Here is a 21,888-nt window from a genome sequence, read left to right on the forward strand (position 1 = left end):
TGAATAGAAAATATAGTCAAGACATTGACAAGATTAGAAATAAGGATTTTTATTCAAAATAATAATGTTGCCCTTTCGTCAAAGAACCAGCAAAACTCTTTTCAGCTGTGCTAACATCATTGCACAAGGGTTTTCTAATCATCCAACAGCCTTCTGACGTGATTAGCAAACACGGTGTACCATTAGAACACTGGAAATGGGCCTCTATACACCTATGTACATATTCCATTATAGAATAGTCGTTTACAACATTAACAATGTACAGAGTGTATTTCTGGTTAATTTAATGTTAAACAGAAAACACAGGAACCATCGGCACAGAAGGAAGTGCAGCAATGTCCTCAGCATCTCACAGTCAATCTCATCCACAGCTGGTACTTTGCCTGAGGAGTTTCTGAACTACAGCTCGCAGGCTTCAGCCAGATATTTAAGTGAGTCTTCAGTCCTCGAAGTTTGAGTTTGCTCAGACTGCAGCTTGCCACCTCTCATCTCATGCCTGGGCAGCAAGTTCACAAGGTCAAAATATGAATTTGCGAAAAGAACGTTTATGAGGCTTTTATTGCAATTCGTTTCCAAATATTTCAACTCTCAAAATAATCATTTTTCCCCTCCATAACAAGACATGTATCCAGAGTATCCCCCAACACTGAGTCACAGCCAGGCAGTTCCTCCTCAGTTCAATGTACTGGAGCATTGGCACATACACACACAAGAGAAGCAGCAGTGCCATGAGACAAGAGGTTCCATAGGCGATTATTGATTTATCTTGTAAACTAGAAGCTCGGGGGGTGTGGATTCATTGCGCCAAGCGAGAGGGCACGGGACGAGAGGTTTCAAGCTGCAGCCATACACTCTTGCAAAGTTTTGAGGCTCATACATTGAGAGTTACATCAGTTATTACATTTTATTTTCATGTTTTTGCCCCCAGTTTAAAGTCAGGTAGAAATGACACAAATGATTACCGATTATCTTTTGTCATCTTATTTTCTTTGTCACGTTTACAAATGTGCATCAGTGCCTCTTTCTATTCTACATATATAGACCATTGACAGTGAGAAGTTACACAGATTGAGGAAACAATACCTGATAACATTCTTAATAAAAACCAGTATGACAACGAATGGTGATTTTCCATGTTATACTTTAATGACTTTATCACCAGTACAGTATTGTATATTTCATGTAGTACATGGTTGCTGGAATGCTGAGTAACCATCAAAAACTTCACTAAGCTGCTGCAGCTAAAACTTCACACAATCATTAATATCAATCACACAGGGGTAAACACTGCACTGTCTATTCTATAAATGACCATCTTGGTGTTTTTTTTCTTTCTCTAGACAACCAGGACACTGACATCTGCTTTCACAAAATGTATATTTTATATATATTGCGTAGCTGCTTGTTGAAGTATTTAATAGAGACAATAACCATAAATCACATCATTAGCTGTAGCCTCGCATAACATCTGACAAACAGTACTGAATTACGACTCAATTCTTTCTTGTATTATGTGGTACATACAGTAGAATTGATCTACTTTGTTTTCATTTACCTCACACAGAAAGTACCTTTTTTTTTTACGTCCATTTCCTCAATACCTTCTCTTTTGTTCTCTTGTCTGTGTTTAGGACATATATTCATTAACTTTTGTGAACTACTGATGTTTACCTATCTTAAGTAATAAATGGAAAATGGTGGCACTATTCAACATCTTCTGGTAGCTTTGTATTTATAAGCAGATTTTTTAAAGCATGTGGCACATGGTAAGGTAAGGTTTTCTGATATGAATTTGCACGCTCAAGAACAAAGAGAAGCCTATGTTATTGATGCTATTTCAGTGGCACAGCTGTCTCTCCTCACTAGTAGGTGCCCAATTGGTCCCAAAAGTCGCATATATGGTTCCTGGTTCCCACTTGTGCATGTGAGTGCACTGTCAGGTTCATCACCAGCCAGCCACTGGTGTCAGAATAACGTGGCCAAACAGGTAGACGCTGCTCCCGGCAGAAAGATGTCTGATGGGCACGTGAGGAAGGGTCACCAGTGTGAGCGAAAGCCCCCCAGTAGCAGAGCATGCGATTGGACAGCAGCTTCTCTTGTGGCAACATAGTGAAGTTGGCCACTGTGGCCGAATCGAAGAGGAAGGGCAGCTCGGCACCGTGGCAGGCATGCTGGTAGCAGAAAGTCAGACCTGACCAAACGCGAGGGTCTGATGCTACGTGGTCAAACACGTACATCCACACTTCACTGCCGACTGATATGCCAGCACGTGCCGACCTCCTGGACGGACACAGGAAGACATAGTCGGTGACGATCTGTGGACGGAAAATGAAGAGAAAGTCAGAAAAGGGAACAGTGTTTTTAATGGCTGCAATCCCTCTCAGTCAGTCAGTAACTGGTTGGATTGCCGTGACATTTTGTATTTCTTTTTATGTTCCTTGAATTTAGCGATTGCCCGTACTTTTCCTTTTATGGTCGATTTTGTTTTTTCTGTGAAATAGCTCAACGTATGTTCAATAAAATGCCATATACACTAGTTCATGTTCCACAAAGACAAACACAACTGACTTTGGTGACCCCATGACTTTTCCACTCAAGCAAAAATCATTAATGTCTCTACGTGTCATCACATCCAAGAGGCATGAAATTGCCTCTTTGAAGCTGAATTTCTCAAATATGTTTGCTGACCTTGCCGACGAGCAAAGAAAAGACGTTAACATGCTGTACAAAAATGGCGAGCAGATGAAAAACTTTCAAACATCAGCATATTGCCATCATGCGTATATGTCAACATGCTAATGTCAGCAAATACTGCTCATAATGTCAGCAGATAATGCTCAAAAGCAGTGTTTTGGTGGAGAAGAAAGAAGTAAAACTAAATTGAGTCATCTACTTCGAAAAGGGCTGATAACAAGAACAGCAAATCAAGTCACAACAATGACGCTAATGATAATATTCTTCTCTCTTGTTTAGGAGGAAGCAAATGAGAGGGCAGATAGACTGTTACCTGGAAACCAGTGTGTCTCCTTCAGTAGTACACAACCTGCGCCCACACATCTGACACCTGAGCACAAACAGGCTGATGGAAGGTGATAGACACACACTGCTGCACATTTGCAGGGACATGAGTGTATTAATCCTTTAACAAGCCCACATTATACATGAACAGTGAGGACATTATGTTTGTACCAAGTGAAACACATCTTTGTAAGTTTGCTACTTCACACTTAGTCAGATTTCTCCACAGTTTCCTCAGTTGAGAGGCTTTGGCTACTTACTGACAATAAAAACTTGACTGGCTTTTAAAGGGAATGGAATATGGCTGATTAGTTTACTGTGTGTTAGATTGAAAAAAAGAAAAGAAATACACACCCATGATTAATCAAGCAACGGAATCTTAAAACTACAGCTTTAGATTTCTTGGAGCATGTGTAATCAAAGGTTGCAAATCAGTTAGAATAGAATTATTATGCTTCTATTCTGACAGAAGAATAGTAAGGAGGGAAACGAATGGAAAGAACACATGCTGCTGCCTTCATTCATTGTGTCACCAGCTGCTCCTCGTCACATTTCTGCTCTGAGCTTCACAGAGGGTCGATGCCACTGTCCCCTGCTCCAGGTTTTACTATGTCATCAGCCCAACCAACCAATAAGAGCCGCTTCAGTAGGAACAAGGACAACCCTGTCTGATTTGACAAAAGCCAGCTACTGTAAACTCTATAGCAAATACCAGTTATACTGCTGCCATCAGTGAAACTGTACCTTTCAATGCCAAGGAGGTATGGGTAAGAGTATACTATATACTGCAGATGTTAATATATCACTACAGTAATATTATATTCAAAGCACATTCCAGGTGTTATTCAAGTTATAGTTGAAACGTGAATATGAAACATGGCTCCCACACTGGCAAAAAAGATGAAATCTCATGTCCCACTAGCAGCAAAACACATGTGGCCCACTCAGTAAAAGCAGGTGATCCAGTTCATATGCATGTTCTTACTGTCAAATCTTTCTGAAATTAGGGTTAAAAATATCTATGAAAGGGCTGCAAAGAGCTCATCTTATCATTTGAAATGAATCCTGTGTCCAATTAACTGCTGAAAATCAGTGCACTGGCTTCTCTGGCCGAAACTCTTGATGTGATATATCAATTCAGTCAGCTGCGTACAAGGAGGCTTAGAGGATCCCTGTCATGTGAGCTTGTCCTTGAATCCACATCATTTGTGTTGATGCCCTGGTCCCCAGGAGAAGTGTCCTTTATGAAGACATGTCAGAGGTTGGTGTGAGGGAGGGAGAGTGTGTGAGGCAGGCAGACTTCAGTTGTGACTCTATCATCTATTTACTGCGCTGTGAACTGAGACTGAATGTTAAGCGTGTACCGGAGAGTCACCTCCTGACCCCCCGAGGCTGCCATCATCACATTAAATTGGAAATACAAGAAGGCGTTCTTCTGCCTCAGTGTCATCATGAGTCATTCTCCTCTTCCGCCTCACAGCGAAAAACAAACAAGAAGTCTGGCATTAATACTTCCTCTGCCAGCCTTCTCTGACTTGAACTTCGTTTGTTATTCCTCAGACCATCTCTCCTGTCACTGTAGATAGCGTCTCTTAGTGAGAGCAGTCAGGCTGCATCTCAAACAGACTCACTCCCTGACTCCAGGTGGGCCACATTTTTCACCCATACAAATGATGGAAGAGAAAAAAAGTGGTCTGTCACAGTCAGACTGAGAAAAGCTGGAACCATAGCTCCCTCTGTAGGTAAATCCTAGAAAATATGTTACCAGACAAGTGGCAGACAAGTTGAAAGGGTTTCAAACCAGATAGAATCCATCCATCCATCCATTATCTACCACTTCATCCTCCACCAGAGGGTCGCAGGGGGTGCTGTGCCTATCTCAGCTGACATTGGGCGATAGGCAGGGTACACCCTGGGCTGTTCGCCAGTCCATCGCAGGGCCCCAGATAGAATCATCCACACATAATAATGTGGCCAATAAACAGATGTATTTTATCAGAATGAGGAAAAAGAAAACTGATTAACATATGGGCCAAAAATTGGTATCAATTACCACCCACTGGCTACTGGGATTTTCAAGAATCGTCGTAGAAAACCCCACACTGGCAGCTCGCTCAACAAAATCCATGTGCTATTCTGAATGCTGCTTTTTAAACAAAAGATACTTTACTTTCTTTGAACACAGACAGTGTTTTGTGCCTGAAAATGTGCTTTGCACGTCGCCTACACCGCCTCTCATAAATGACAGGCATATTGTCCGCCAGCTGCAAACTGGCTGACATTTTCCTGACAGTTACTGATGAGGAGACAAAGGAGACAAAGCCACATCAAATGGAGGAATAATCATTTTATATAATTTGCCTCCGTCTGATCTGACTCGATTTGTCTTTTCACACAAACTTTACATACTACATCATCTCTAAGCTGTGAAAGAGTGTCCTGTCACAAGGGAGTTGCGACTTTGAATAACTAACCCTTATATATTTTATCTGTGAGGGTGAACTTCGATAAGGAATTTATAAAAACAATCCTTTTCATAAGTGGAACAGAAGAACACTGATTCATTCTATAGAATAAAGATGTGATGAGCATTACCTCTACATAAGTGTTTATTGGCTCCCCAATCAAATGATTAACTAACCTTGTTAGGGCCTTCTCCCCTCTACTATGACTGAAACATTTGCTTGGTTGTATCTGCAGTCGAGCATCAGCGACACTGGAAATAAAAGAGACTTGGTTTTACCTGAGCGAGCATGTCCCTGCGATCAGCATCCCTGTACAGGTGCAGGTACTTGTGCAGGACCCGCAGAGCGTGTTGTTTAAAGATAGCAGTGATGTACACGGTGGACTCCACTGCAGACACCGGCTTGGTGAAGACACCATACACAAAGAGCACCCCCTCTTCTGAGGTTGTACCTGTAGGAAAGAAAATGGAGTCAGTGCCTTCCTGTTGCCTTCCTGTCACTATTCATTCACACAACCTGTTCTGTTTCTGATTGTCTTAATGTTTTGATCCTTCCACATTGGTGCATTAAGCTGCTTAGTTCTCAAAACATCATACATCAAACATCAACATCATATTCACTGAAGTCCTTTACAAGAAGAGACAGAGCCGCCTCTATTTTCTGAGGAGGCTCCGCTCCTTTAACATCTGCCGGACAATGCTGAGGATGTTCTATGAGTCTGTGGTGGCCAGTGCTGTTCTGTTTGCTGTTGTGTGCTGGAGCAGCAGACTGAGAGGAGCAGATGCCAACAGACTCAACAAGCTGCTCAGGAAGGCCAGTGATGTTGTGGGGATGGAGCTGGACACTTTGACAGCAGTGTCAGACAGAAGGATGCTGTCAAAGGTGAGGGCGATACTACAGCATGACTCTCACCCTCTCCACAACACTCTAGTCAAACAGAGGAGCACCTTCAGTCAGAGACTGATTAATCCTAAATGAACCACAGAGCGCCACAGGAAGTCATTTCTGGCTGTGGCCATAAATCTTTACAACTCCTCCCTCTGATGATTAGAAATACCGCTGTTTGCCATTGCGTATTGAACCGAACAGGGTGTACCGAATACCGTTGCATCCCTAATATATATGTATATGTGTGTGTATATATATATACACATACATATTTATATATACACATATATATATACATATATATGTGTATATATATATACATATTAGGGATGCAACAGTAGTTTTCCCACGGTTCGGTATGCATTGCGGTTTTGGGGCCACACTAACGGTTTTGATATCTTAATATAAAACTACTCAGACTAGCAAAGGCAATATAAAGCACAGATATAATCAAACCACATTTATTTAAACAATACATGTATGTATGTATGTATGTATGTATGTATATACATACAGTATATATATGTAAATTATATTTTATAAACATTGAACCAATTTGGTTTACTTTGTGTGTTGGCAAAAGGTGGAGATTGAAAGTGTGTCTGCTTTTTTGAAGAGAAGGTGACAAGGAGAAAATAACATGCTGTAAAAAATATTGTATACCTTAACTTTCTCCCACCAGAGAGATGGGTTTTGTCCTACCCCTATTTCTTGCATATATCTATAAGTAGGAGACATACTGTATTTCCCACTGAAATGTGGTTAAGTAGAAGAATAAATAAAAAAATAAATAAATTCCAGGCACACAGCCATTTTCTCTCACTGAGTCTTACCCAACAGCATTGGCTTCTCTTTTTGCCAGTGGCCCTTGAGGAATGCGGTGATGGCCTGTTCCTTTATCAACTCTCCATCGATATGTGGACCCCACGTCTCAAAAACCTCCAGGAATCTGAACGGGTTCACGATCTTAGAACCTGAGATCGAAAAGACGATCGAATTAAAAATATTTTCAACACAGAAGTAAGCTTGAGCAGAGATCTAACAGAAAGAATTAAATGGTTTTATATCAGGTAGGAGGATTAATATTAACCTTTTTATGTTTTGTGTTTACTTTCAACATCTCAAATGTTCTTTTCTTCCAGATTTTTCACACTGGCAGAAAACAGCAGCTGATGATGCAATAACAGAGGCCATAATACTGACATATAACCCTGTCAACTCTGCAGATATATTACAGTCATTTTGTGCTGTGAGAGAGTAAAATCCCTCTCAACGCCCTTTTATAGGCTCAGTGTCCCTTTGTTTTCATCATTTTGGTTTCTAGCATGCCGCGGATCAGGATGAAATAACGTCTTTCATTATCTTTTTGCAGATATACATGCTACACTTTTACTCCTTATGTAACTGCGTGGGCAGCCCTGAGAGTTGTTCCAAATTTGGAGAGTGTGAGCTGGTGTTTGCAGCATCCTACTCGTTTTCATCTGGGCAGCGAGGACGGCCTGTGAAGTGAGAGACAGCAGGCAGATGGTGTCGCTCACAGAGCAGTTGGTCTGTTTGGCAAAGTCCTTCCCCAGCTTCAGGGCATCATGTCTGAGAAGGAAGCACCGAGGAACAAATATTATAACTAAAATAGAAGGAAGTGTCCCGTGAAAAATCTGTTGTTTGGTGTGTTTGAGCGCTCATTGTTACTGTTGCACAGTCAAGCACTGCGTTCATCGTCTGGCACATTCTTTTTACCAATATATTTAACGATATCTTGTGCATTACTTATCCAAACAACATCAACTTGGCACTGCACTTACTCGTGCCCATAGCAAGACACAATGTCAAGTTTGAAATCAATCATCGGTTTGAGAGATATGCGAATAACACACACACAGACGTCCCTGGAATTGAGATAGATGTCCGTAAAGAATAAAAGCAGTGAAAACTTGTATCATTGTCTTTGACTTTAGACAAAAAGGTCAGAGTTGTAGAATTTGGCAATGACAATTACTCAATATTTTTTAAGGGATTAGAAAAGCATCAGTGATGTTTACCTGGTCTTCAGAGGGATGGAGAAAGGAAGACTCTGCAGAACAGCTTGGTGAAACAGAGGTTTACTGCTCTGTATCATCAGGTGGAGACTCACTGACTGGGCACCTGCACTTTCTCCAAATATTGTCACCTGCAAACAACATGAGTTCGTTATTCAACAAAACACAAAGGTCTGCCATGAATCAAATCAATCGAACGAAAAATCACCACCTGACCTAGAACAAGTAGTCTACGCTCTCATATTCTCCCGTTTAGATTATTGCAACTCCCTTCTAACCGGCATCAACCACAAATCCCTCTCCCACCTCCAGCTGGTTCAGAACTCAGAATTCTAAACTCCGTTTTAGAATTTATTTTAAGATTTTACTGATCACTTTTAAGGCTCTTAAAGACCCACCTTTTAAGGTGGGTCTCTATTAACTGTTCCGAGGCCAAGGCTCAAAACCAGGGGTGACCATGCCTTCTCCATCAGGGCGCCTCGGCTTTGGAACGGCCCTGCTCCTGCCCACGGAGATAAGGCTTGCTGAATCAGTGTCTTCTTTTAAATCACTTCTTAAAACAATTATTTTAGACTGGTCTTTCTTTGTAAACACTTTAAATTTGTTTTATTCATACTGTATTTATGTGTGTATCTATTGTTATGTAATGTAAAAGCACTTTGTATACTGTAAAGGTGCTATACCAATAAAGGTATTATTACTATTATTATTATGAATTAAATACCACATTAGCGACCTGCGCTTCAGCAATTAAACCTCTATAATTTGAGCAATAGCTTCACAGCACAGGTTTCTAACAAGTCAACTTTTTCTTGATTAAATAGATTCATAGACAATTATAGAAATGTCTCTGAACACTGATAACTTTGTGTCTTGGTTTTTGCTCTACATGTCATACTCACGCGGAGGACACTTTTAAAAAGTTCCAGTAAAGTGGCATAGCACTAACTCATGTCAATGTGTTTTTTTTACAGCTCTGTTTTCCCTTCACCATTACACAGGATTTCTACCTTTTAAGTATGAGGTTGTAACAATGGAAAATGTGAAAAACAATGAAAACGTCTTAATACCTTCTGATGCATTGCATAGTGCATAAAATATATAATTTATAAATTAAGTCTTTACAGAATCTTTTTACGTAATTCAGAGACACGCCAATGTGTTTGGTGTCAGCTGTAATGGATTTCAACTTGTCATTGCAAGTTGAATGCATCATGTAAGTAAAATGTATTTTCTGCTGATCAGCTTGTAGTAATATGGTTATGAATGAGCGTAACTCCTTTTTATTAGCCCAGGCTAAATGTAGCAAAGAAATTAGCAGTTTTATCTGCTATCAAGATATTTATGCCATGCAGCTGCAACTTGTATTATTCACTGATCCTCTCTCTGCTGCTGTTATTGAGCAGCCCCAAGAGTTGCAGCTGGAACTCTGCAAACTTCAGTCAGACACTTTCTTTCAAGCAAAGTGCACTGAGAGGGGAGTTTGGAGAATGCTACCCAAGTCCCATTTTCCATTCCTCTGGGAATTTACGGGAGGGTCTGGCCCTCTGGCAGTGAGGATGAAACTTTTGTGGCCCTCTTTATCATCAAAGTTGCCCATCCCTGGTCTGTAAGATGTCAAAATAAGTTGAGAAACATGTCAATCAAAATTTAACCAGGCTTTGTCTGCTCAACCTAAATATTCTATGATTTGTTCAATTCTCATATATTACATTGAGATGAGGGAAGCAAATCCTTATGGTTGTAGAAAATGGAGCTGGAAAATGTTCAGCATTTTTGCTTGAAAAGAAAGTTAATTACATATAGAGTGTTGAATCACTGTGGTCTTATCTTTATTGTGTGTGTGTGTGTGTGTGTGTGTGTGTGTGTGTGTCTGATTGCTTGCCTTGCTAGGATCACCTCCAAACACAGCAATGTTTCGCTGGACCCAAAGAAAAGCTGCCTGCTGGTCCAAGATCCCATAATTCCCTGTGGCAGAGGTGTGAGGGTCCTTGCCAGACACGAGGAATCCAAAGGCCCCTGAAGGAATCAGCTCACATGATCAGCAACACATAATTAAGTGCAGCAAGACATTGATTTTCCTCCAAGTTCTAAAATTAACGTTCAAATTACCACCAACAGGCTCAGCCATTTAAAACAATGGCAGGCCCATAATGCCTGCTTATCACCTTTACCAAAACAGCTTCAGTGCAAGAACAAAAGAACAAACACTCCATGTATTTCTTGTTAATGTGTTCTAGCTTTAGACCAAACATCCTCACCCAGTCTGTACTCCATGCTCACAACTATAGTCTGGGTGAAGTTACTGATGAAGCGTCCATCATAGAGCGGTTTGGAGGCAGAACCAGCAATAAAATCTCCACCATGGATCCAAACCATGACGGGCAGTGGTCTCAGCAGAGGGGAGCTGAAGTCCACATCCAGAGGGATGAAGATGTTCAGGTAGAGACAATCCTCACTGACCTGTAATGGTTAGTTAACATTAGTATTTTATGAAAGTAGTAGTCAAGTAGGCTGACCAGTTCCAGACACTGCTGCTCATGATTACAGTTTAAATGATCTTGAGTGAATGTAGCTTTATTGACATTGTCCCATGGGTCACCTGTGGAACTGCACCTTTTCTTTGTGATATCTTCGTACGGGATGGTAGACATTGTTTGCAGTAAGAAAATGAGTCCAGATATATTTAAATTAAATACAAAACAGATTTGTTCACAGTCATATCATTGCTTACATGTCAAGAAGCAACACTTACACCCACAAAACTTTAAACAAATATTTTTGGGGTGTATTCGAGTAGCTTCACCTCAGTGTTTCTTAACTACAGTTGTACAGGAAGATACAATAGATGACGTTGTAGATCATCATTTTGACTGGAGAGAGTAAATGCCTCAATCATTTTGACTAAAATTGCAAACACATCCTTGTGTTCTGAAACATAATGTGATTGAAATTGTTCCTTACTTTCCGAGGGCACTCCTCTGTGATAGGTCCTCTGCATGCCTGCATGCATGACGGCCGAGGGAAGGAGGCATCTTTAACCCGTGGCCATGGAGTCACAGGTCTGGGGGGCTTCCAGCGGTAAGCCCCGGTCGGGGGGTCTGCATATGGTATCCCATAGAATATATGGGCCTTATCTACTGTAATCCCCTTGATTTGCCCATCTTTGGTTAACACCACAGGTCCAGGTGTCCCATTTGTGTCCTGACTGACTGGCTTGTCCTTGGTTTCCTCGGTAACTGAGGAGACCCCCAGGAATTCCAGGTCCTTGAGGGAGTTTTTCCTAAATTGTCGGTTGATAACAAACGGCTCGTCTCTCACCAGCACCGCAGGGTGGATATTTCTCAGAAACCTCACAAGGTCAATGTCATCATCATTTTTCGTCTGCTCTCCAGAGATCAGGACTAAACCTAGGGTGCACAGCAGCAGCAAATAGTACCAGCTCTCCATGTCGCTTTAGAAACCTCTCATACTTGGTCAGACCTGACTGCTCAGATCACAATATGACTTGAGTTAAGTTGCTTGCAGTCTGAAAATCTTTCCAGAGAGTGAGCACTTGTGACTCTAATTAAGCCACTTGCTTGTTAAGATTTATCAGACAATAACATCTCTGTCTGTTAGCTGAGCAACGTCCAGAAGACCATGAACAACTGGGCACAGACTGTGATGCAGGATCGCTAATGGACAGCAAGTCGTCTTTCCTTTGCTTAATGTAGTCACAAGGTAAATGGACACAAGTCACGGAACATGTATTGTGCAAGAATAACTGTCAGTATAAAAGACTAAATTAATTATTTGTTGTTAAAATAAAATTAAAAAAAACATCACAAAAACGTTATATTAGTTTTTTCAATTTTGAAAAGGTTTAGCTTTTACCATATTAAATAATGAATACATTCACCTCTTCTAGCTGTAGGTGTCATCCATAGCAAACAATGTTAAAGAATAATGGATCAAATAAATAACACTGTATACAGAAATACAGTAAAAGTGCTTGGACAGCTGGTCCACTGCTGTGTGTGATCTCTACTATTTCATACACAATGTTCATGCATTAAACATAGATACTATAGATGGATCTAGAAAAAATGATGAACATGTGTCTGTTTGTGTTTAAATTAGGTCCCAAGAGACGGACTCAATTCTGTATGCCAACATATTCTGAAATGAAAACACTGAAACTCACCACATGTTCATCTTGAGCTGGTATTTCACCTTCTGAGGATGAAGTTGAGGACAGAGAGCTGCTGTCAATCCCACGCTGGACCAGATAGGTGGAGAGACTAGGAGTGAGAAGCTGAGAGCTGATGTTCAACACTGGAATCATCGTTGATGTCACAGAATCAATCATCTGAGTCTGCCAGAGTAGATACTGAAGGCCGAAAACTCTCCTGAAAACAATAGAGACAAAAATAAATATTTACAAAACCGAATCACAGAATCAGTTTCTACACAAATCCTTCAGAGTGAGCAGAACTCTGGTGCCACCTTCCTGCCAAACAGCTTCTCATAATTTCTCTTCACAGAGTATAAAGGCCTTTGCACAACAGATGCATTTTAACATCACTGAACACCAGCTCAAAATCACTTCCTTTCGTTTCTGATGAGGTGAGTACTTTTTCTGATTATTATAATTGATTTAATTAACTGTGTTGCCCTTGATGTGAAAAGAGAGGCTGTATCAAAATTCGCCTTTAAATTATCTGTGAATTTCGTGCAGTTAATGTGTTGCCGTTTATTTCCAAAGGCCTTAAAGCAGCTCACCTGGTTGCTGTGTAAGGCATAAGGCTACAACTACAGATTATCTGCCAATTATGTTCTTGTAAAGCGAGTACTTGTTTAGTCTGCAAAATGTCAAACAAAAGCTTGAAAAATATTGATCAGTGTTTACCAAACCTGGAAATGATGATGTTCTAAAATGTCTTGTTTTGTCCACAAACCAAAATCATTCAGTTTTACTGATTTCTTTGTTACACTGACCAAAGAAAGCAGAAAATATTTAAGCTTTAAGATGCTGAAAAATCACAATCACAAACCAATTTTGATTAATCAATTATGAAAACCATTGAAAATTCATTTATAATTCATAATTCATTCAGTTGATTCATTTAGTAGTCTATTAATAATCAATCTATTAAATAATCATTGCAGCCATAGTAAGGCACAGAGCAGCAGCATCACGATCCTGGATACATCCATGAAGATTGACACACAAGCTCATCTGAGTCTGACAATAGGAATCATGAAAATGACTGGACTACATTTTCTAATGGGGAAAAATAAACATCAACAGATATATTATGGATTATGGAAACATGTTTTACTTGCAGTACTTCCAAACACACACACACACACATTTACAACAACAGGCAACAAGCAACACAGTCCAACAGTTAATAACATGGTAGCAGACAGTCATGGGCAATTATCTCATTCTCTCAAGTAAATGGAGAAATCAGATGGCCTTAAAAAACATCTATGTAGCATCAACAGTATCATTATGACAAAACATGTAAAAAGTTCTGTTAAATATACAAATATAAATGATTTCATATAGAAAATAAATGGCAGATATAGATACATAAATACAGCAGGTTAACGATATTATGCATAGAAGGTTATGCAGTGAGATTAGGAAGGAGCCCTCGGTGTGGCACTCTTCCTCCTGATCCTCTTCTGTCTTTTCCCGTAGTTGTCTGAATGTGACCACTCAGGATAAAGCTGTGCATGGCAGCGCCTCTGCCTGTCTGCCTCCTCATAATATTGATCTTTTTCTTGCTCAGGCAGAGCCGTCCACCTCCTCCCAAGTTCCCTGTTCACGACAGCACAGTCTCTGGTGTTTAGCTCCGTGATGACCTTGCACCTCTGCTCCTGTCTGTAGACCATGAATGCATTAGGCGGCTTCTTAATGTACGACTGCCCACTGTCGTCGTTCCGATTGGACATTCTTCTTTTCCGAGATGTGGATGTGTTCAGAGGAGGTGCAGTGGGAAAGAAAGCTGGGGAAAAGGCCTGCGGTGGCAGAGCATAAACCACCTCGCCGTTGAACATTCCAATGGGAACCAAGTTCTCTTGTGCAAACGGAGGATACGCTACAAGAGGCACATCCTTGTACAGCTGAGGGTCAAACACTGGCTCTGCATGGACAGTGCAAAGAGTTGGAGGAGGAGGGAAAGAGTGGGGATCAAATTGTGGATCTTGAGCTACAGGTGTTGGCTCTGCCGTCTCTCCCAGCAAAAACTCCACAATCTCCCGTAAAGATTCTGTTCTGCTGTGGTCACAAAAGTCATCAATGGCAACAATGTGGCCAGTTGTCTCTGTTAGCAGAGCATCCAGATTTTCCAGGAGAGAGTCTGGTGTAATGGCGTCCAAATCCTCCTCACTGACGGACAGCAAGTTGTCAGTATCTCCCAGCATTGTCAGGAAAGAGTCTGCAATGTTGGCACCAAACTCCACAGCAGCAGGAACAGGTCCCTGTGTCTCTCCACTCAGGTCCTCAGGAACAATATCCTGGAGAAAGTCAGGGGAGTTGGAATCACAGTCCACAGCAGAGACAGGTGCAGGATCAGTGTTATCACTCAGCATTGCCTCCATCATCAGCTGCAGAGGGTCTTCTCCTTGGTCCAGAGCCTTCTCAAACTGCTCTAATTCAGCAAGCAAGTCCATGGTGAAGGTCTCCCTTCTCTCGTCTCTTCGATGTTACAGCTCAGAAGTGAGGACTGAAGTCCAAATGAGCTCACCTGCTGCTTATATAGTCTCCCGTCCATAATACGTGACTTTGTTTTGCCTTTGATGTGCGCAAACGACCGTTAATCACCATAGCAACCAAAATTAAATAGCTCAATGCGTCAAATGCAGTTATCAAAAAACAACAACAACAACGCGAGAGTCTCCGTTTTCTGTGGGTTTCTGACGTCTTCTTAAGTTGAATGTTGGGGGAAATATTGAGACGAGCTTGAATTACAACTTGGAGTCAACTTCGTGTTACGTGCGCAACGAAACACTTCGTAAAGTTAGCTTCGCTAGCTAGCTAGCTAGCTAGCTAGCATGCTAATATGTGACACCACAGTCAGTTTTGTCTGCCAAAAGCGCTCTTCTCCTCAGAGAACTCATTTCATCTGCTTTTACACGAGTCTTACACCAATACACCATTTGAATACTGATTGTAATTAGAAACAGGCTTCTGTGATGAATGAATGAACGAATGGCGAGTAAAAGTCGTGTCTCCACGTACCTGTGAGCTGTGAGAGCTGCCTCGGTTCTTCACTCTCTACTTCTCGTGGCGTCGCAGCGCAAACTAGTGCAAATAACTATTCGTGTACTTATGACAAGGGTTATTGAGTTACTGTTGTCTTTCTGTCATCTCAAAGTCTGGCATCAACCAACACTTTTGTCCAGAAAACTGCAGCTCACTGGACCGTTCTCCATAAACCACACACACACGCACGCACACACACACACACACACACACACACACACACACACACACACACACACACACACACACACACACACACACACACACACACACACACACACACACACACACACACACACACACACACACACACACACACACACACACACACACACACACACACACACACACACACACACACACCCATCTGCCGATAATTCCTCCTAAATGTGAAAACTTAAGTGAAACTTATGAACTCCCCGCGACTTTCACTTCACACCAGAGAACATTCTCTCTCTTTGAACAGTTGACTAAAGACATCGGCTCATCTGATGCATCTTTTATTCCCTTAATTGCAGAGTTGTAGGGGTAATATTGCGTGTAGAGAAATGATCCAGACGGATACGGAGAAGCGCACGGCGCAGGAGAGGGAGAACAGTACAGCGCAGGGGCGGTGCGCGTAAATCAGTTCGGACCTGAATTCCGGGCTGGAAGAATAACATTATTCTCTATGCGCAGCGACAGCGAGACGAGTGTGAGGCGAGTGCCCAGGGACCGTCTACAAATTGCAACACAAGAGCAAGATGCTGCAAACAAAAATCAATAACTCTGCTGTTATACATTGCAGAGACTCCAAAATAACTACACACACCAAGGGTCTCCTCATGGTCATACTACAACAGCTTTTTTGTCAAAATGTGCATTTTTAAAATTTTAGTGATTTTTTATTGGTATAAATCAGTAATATCTAACAATATTAATCAATAGCTCCACTGTTATACAGTACAGATACTCCAAAATCACTACACAAACCAAGGGTCTTCCCATAGTCATACTACAACAGCTGTTTTGTCAAAATGTGCCTTTTTAGAATTTTAGTGATTTTTTATTGTTATATATTGTTAATATCTACCAATATTAATCAATAACGCCACGGTTATACAGTACAGAGACTCCAAAATCACTACACAAGCCAAGGGTCTTCCCATGGTCATACTACAACAGCTGTTTTGTCAAAATGTGCCTTTTTTAAATTTAAGTGATTTTTTATTTGTATAAATCATTAATATATCCTAATATTAATCAATAACTCCACTGTTATACAGTACAGAGACTCCAAAATCACTACACACACCAAGGGTCTCCTCATGGTCATACTACAACAGTTGTTTTGTCAAAATGTGCCTTTTTTGAATATTGATGATTTTTTATTTGATATAAATCAGTAATATCTTCCTATAATAATCAATAACTCCACTGTTATACAGACTCCAAAATCACTACACACATCTATGGCCTCCCTATCAACATACTACACCTGCTAATTATGGAAATGATGACTTGACCTATTTACAATATATATTTTATTGGGGGAAAAAATCAATAGGTTAACTCCTCTTAATCGTAGTGTTTTAAAAATCAGCACAGACAAAATATGTACTCACCATGCACTACACCTCTTATCTTGGACAAAATTGTTTTTAAACAATTTTGCTGAATTTTTCTGTGAAATAATTTTCAATAACTTTGCCACTGTACATTGTAGAGTCATCAAACTCACCTCGGTCAAAGATGACCTTCCCATGGTCACACTACACCTCTTATTTTGGACAAAATTAATTCAAAACAATTTAGGTGAATTTTTATGTATGAACTAATATAACCAAATTACATTGAACGAGCAGTCATCATATCACATCAAAAAACTGTAAATGGCTTTTTAGGGATGGGGTGGTCAATATTCAGGTTGTTAAAAGAGGACCATTACAAATTACCAGTGGAGTGGCAACATGTTATCATTACAGGGTTGACAGTCAGCTTAACCAGCTTTGTAATTAACAGTTTATGACTGTACTAAGTTAAATGCATATACAAATATAGTTCTGTGCTTATAGATACAAAATGACCCATGGTGGCAACTACATTATATGTACTTACAGTATATTACACCAACAACCACACTGAACTTGGATAGAGACAAAAACACTTTTATAGACTAATAATGGTTTTGGCAATGCATTTCATGATTTTTAATGCATGGGAATGCAAGTCCAAAAGGCTGTAATAGTTTGGGGCACAACCTCTGCCATCTCTTCACTGCATTATTTACGCAGGACCCATGCATGCTGCCCAGACCACAGGCCAAATTTTAAACAAAATTGTTTTGAATTAATTTTGTCCAAAATAAGAGGTGTAGTGTGACCATGGGAAGGTCATCTTTGACCGAGGTGAGTTTGGTGACTCTACAATGTACAGTGGAAAAGTTATTGAAAATTATTTCACAGAAAAATTCAGCAAAATTGTTTAAAAACAATTTTGTGCAAGATAAGAGATGTAGTGAGACCATGGTGAGGACATATTTTGTCTGTGCTGATTTTTAAAACACTACGATTAAGAGGAGTTAACCTATTGATTTTTTCCCCCAAATAAAATATATATTGTAAATAGGCCAAGTCATCATTTCCATAATTAGCAGGTGTAGTATGTTGATAGGGAGGCCATAGATGTGTGTAGTGATTTTGGAGTCTGTATAAGAGTGGAGTTATTGATTATTATTGGTAGATATTACTGATTTATACCAATAAAAAATCACCAATATTCAAAAAAGGCACATTTTGACAAAACAGCTCTTGGAGTATGACCAGGAAGAGACCCTTGGTGTGTGTAGTGATTTTGGAGTCCCTGTACTGTATAACAGTGGAGTTATTGATTAATATTGGTAGATATTACTGATTCATACCAATAAAAAATCACCAATATTCAAAAAAGGCACATTTTTACAAACCAACTGTTGTAGTATGACCATGGGGAGACCCTTGGTGTGTGCAGTGACTTTGGAGTCCCTGTAATGTATGACAATGGAGTTATTGATTAATATTGGTAGATATTACTGATTAATACCAATAAAAAATCACTCAAATTTTAAAAAGGCACATTTTGACAAAACAGCTCTTGTAGTATGACCATGGGGAGACCCTTGGTGTGTGTAGTGATTTTGGAGTCTCTGTACTGTATAACAGTAGAGGTATTGATTTTTGTTTGCAGCTCTTGTGTTGCAATTTGTAGACGGTCCCTGGGCACTCGCCTCACACCCGTCTCGCTGTCGTTGCGCATAGAGAATAATGTTATTCTTCCAGCCCGGAATTCAGGTCTGTTGGATGAAAATGTTACTGTAGCTCATTAAGTACACAATTCTGATTGAGAAGAGACTACGCTTGTGTTTATAGAACGTTTCGTTTACAAGCTATTGAAGCCGAAAGTCTGAATCTGTGAATATCTTTCCAACTTTACCGAAGTAGTTGTTGATTGTTACAATGTCTGATTTTAGTGAATTCAGCTTTTAAAATATTTACTATAGACTTAACTCAGTGACACAAAGTGACCAAACGAGGCAGCAGAGGACCAGCAGCTCCTGTGTCCCTGTGAGCTAAAATCACTGGTTTTCTCTATGGACTTTGGTGTGGGAGAGTGAGTGGTTTACAGACTCTGACCTGTAGAAATAATGAAGCATGAAGGTGCAGAGCAGCAGCGTCCTCCCGGTCCCGGTCCCGGTCCTGGTCCTGATCTGGTCCTGATCCTGGTCTGATCCAGATCCTCCTCCTCCTGCAGGAGCAGCAGCGGCAGCAGCAGAGACGGAACCTCCTGCAGGAACCAGCCCAGTTTGGCTGAACAGCAGCGAACACCTTCACACGTGTAACGACCTTACGCCGTGTGTTCACGCCGCTGATGACACAGGTAGGCCACGCCCCCAACCACCAGAGACCAGCTGAGGTAAAAGACGGGAGACTGACATCATCCATCTGAGAGAGGAGGAGAGAAGGACAGAGGAGGAGAGAGGAGGAGAGGAGGACAGAGGAGGAGAGAGGAGAGGAGGAGAGAGGAGGAGAGAGGGAGGAGGAGGAGGAGAGGAGGAGAGAGAGGACAGAGGAGGAGAGAGGAGAGGAGGAGAGAGGAGAAGAGAGGAGAGGAGGAGAGAGGAGAAGAGGAGAGAGGGAGGAGAGAGAGGAGGAGAGAGGGAGGAGAGAGGAGGAGGAGGAGAGGAGGAGAGAGGGAGGAGAGAGGAGGAGAGTGGAGGAGGAGAGGAGAGAGGGAGGAGAGAGAGGAGAGAGAGAGGAGAAAGGGAGGAGAGAGGAGAGGAGGAGGAGAGGTGGAGAGAGGAGGGGAGAGGGAGGAGAGAGAGGAGGAGAGAGGGAGGAGAGAGGAGGAGAGGAGAGAGAGGGGAGAGGGAGGAGAGAGGAGGAGAGAGGGAGGAGAGAAAGTTGACTGTTTATCGACTTTATTTTCTAGTGGTGCAAAGGATCATCATTGATCCGTGATCCGTTCGGATCAATTATTTCGGTTCGGCACGCGTATGATCTGCGGATTGATTTATGAAAAAACAAACTTGTGCGCATGTGGGTTAGGGTTAGGGTTTCTAACCCTAACCCTAACCCTAACCCTAACCATTCCAACATACTTGGAATGTCCAAGTGCATGGATCGCTTTCTGGATTTTCAAAAATTCATTAAAAATATTCTTCAAGAGATATGCAAATATATTCAACGGATTCTTGTTCAGGGCATGCTTGACTATGACTGTGTACAATTTCAAGACATTCCAAGATACTTTTGGGGTCTTTTTTGAATAAAACGTTAAGTCACTGCCTGAGTGCACAGACTTTCCTCATTTTCAAAAATTCATTAAAAATATTCTTCAAGAGATATGCAAATATATCCAACGGATTCTTGTTCAGGGCATGCTTGACTATGACTGTGTACAATTTCAAGACATTCCAAGATACTTTTGGGGTCTTTTTTGACGAAAAAGTTAAGTCACTGCCTAAGTGCATGGATCGCTTTCCTGATTTTCAAAAATTCATTAAAAATATACTTCAAGAGATATGCAAATATATTCAACGGATTCTTGTTCAGGGCATGCTTGACTATGACTGTGTACAATTTCAAGGCATTCCAAGATATTTTGGGGTCTTTTTTGAATAAAACGTTAAGTCACTGCCCAAGTGCATGGATCGCTTTCCTGATTTTCAAAAATTCATTCAAAATATTCCTTAAGAGATATGGAAATATTTTCAATGGATTCTTGTTCAGGGCGTCGTTGACTATGACTGAGTACAATTTCAAGACATTCCAACATACTTGGAATGTCCAAGTGCATGGATCGCTTTCCGGATTTTCAAAAATTCATTAAAAATATTTTTCAAGAGATATGCAAATATATTCAACGGATTCTTGTTCAGGGCATGCTTGACTATGACTGTGTACAATTTCAAGACATTCCAAGATACTTTTGGGGTCTTTTTTGAATAAAAAGTTAAGTCACTGCCTAAGTGCACAGACTTTCCTATAGTATGTCTTCCTTAAAGGTACAATATGTAGTATTTATGGGTTTATATAACCCAAAATCCACTTTTTTATACATATTATGTGCTCCTGCATTGTCTAGTCGCTGTATAATAGTTTTTGTTTCATTTTCGTAGTGTTTCAAAAAGTCATGTAAAATAACATGACCGCGGACCGCGGTTGCATAGCCAATGTTAGCAGCGAGACACCATGTTTCTACCGGAGCCTTTAAGGACAAACGCGAGAGAACAAAACAAGCGTCTCTTTACTTGTAGCGGAAGTCCCGCCTCCTCTCTCTCCGCTTCGTCTGCTACGGCCGCGGTAGCTCGCCCTCTCCCTCACCTCACGAACCTCATCTGCTGACACGGAGAAAGACAACGAGGACGACATTTGACCAGCTGCGGATACCGTAGCGCTCAGGGAAGGGAGGGGGTGAGCAGAGCAGCAGGTCTTTGTTGTAAATTTCAGCCTCTCCTCTAGATGGCACTATAAACTACTTATTTCCCCTTTAAATTGTCAAAATTGGTCAAAAACGTCATAGTATAGTATGTTGTCCAAAAATGGTCAAAAACACCATAGTATAGTATGTCGTCCTAAAAATGTCAAAATTGGTCAAAAACGTCATAGTATATTATGTCGTCCAAAAATGGTCAAAAACGTCATAATATAGTATGTCGTCCAAAAATGGTCAAAAACATTATAGTATGTCGTCCTAAAAAGGTTAA

At 40.9% G+C, this 21,888-nt stretch overlaps 1 protein-coding gene across 1 annotated transcript; it reads right to left on the reverse strand.

Moving 5' to 3' along the window:
• Positions 1–1,862: 1,862 nt before the first annotated feature.
• On the reverse strand, positions 1,863–11,857 carry LOC310941652 (cAMP-regulated D2 protein; the record flags this gene model as incomplete). The annotated part of the gene is made up of 8 exons (XM_083906850.1): positions 1,863–2,315; positions 5,762–5,934; positions 7,205–7,345; positions 7,843–7,961; positions 8,411–8,538; positions 10,293–10,426; positions 10,669–10,870; positions 11,372–11,857. 8 exons carry the CDS (start codon positions 11,855–11,857, stop codon positions 1,863–1,865), a joined length of 1,836 nt encoding a protein of 611 aa, XP_083762976.1.
• Positions 11,858–21,888: the final 10,031 nt, after the last annotated feature.

This window comes from Microchirus variegatus (genome assembly GCF_963457635.1).
Source record: "Microchirus variegatus genome assembly, chromosome: 20".
Lineage (NCBI taxonomy): Eukaryota > Metazoa > Chordata > Actinopteri > Pleuronectiformes > Soleidae > Microchirus > Microchirus variegatus.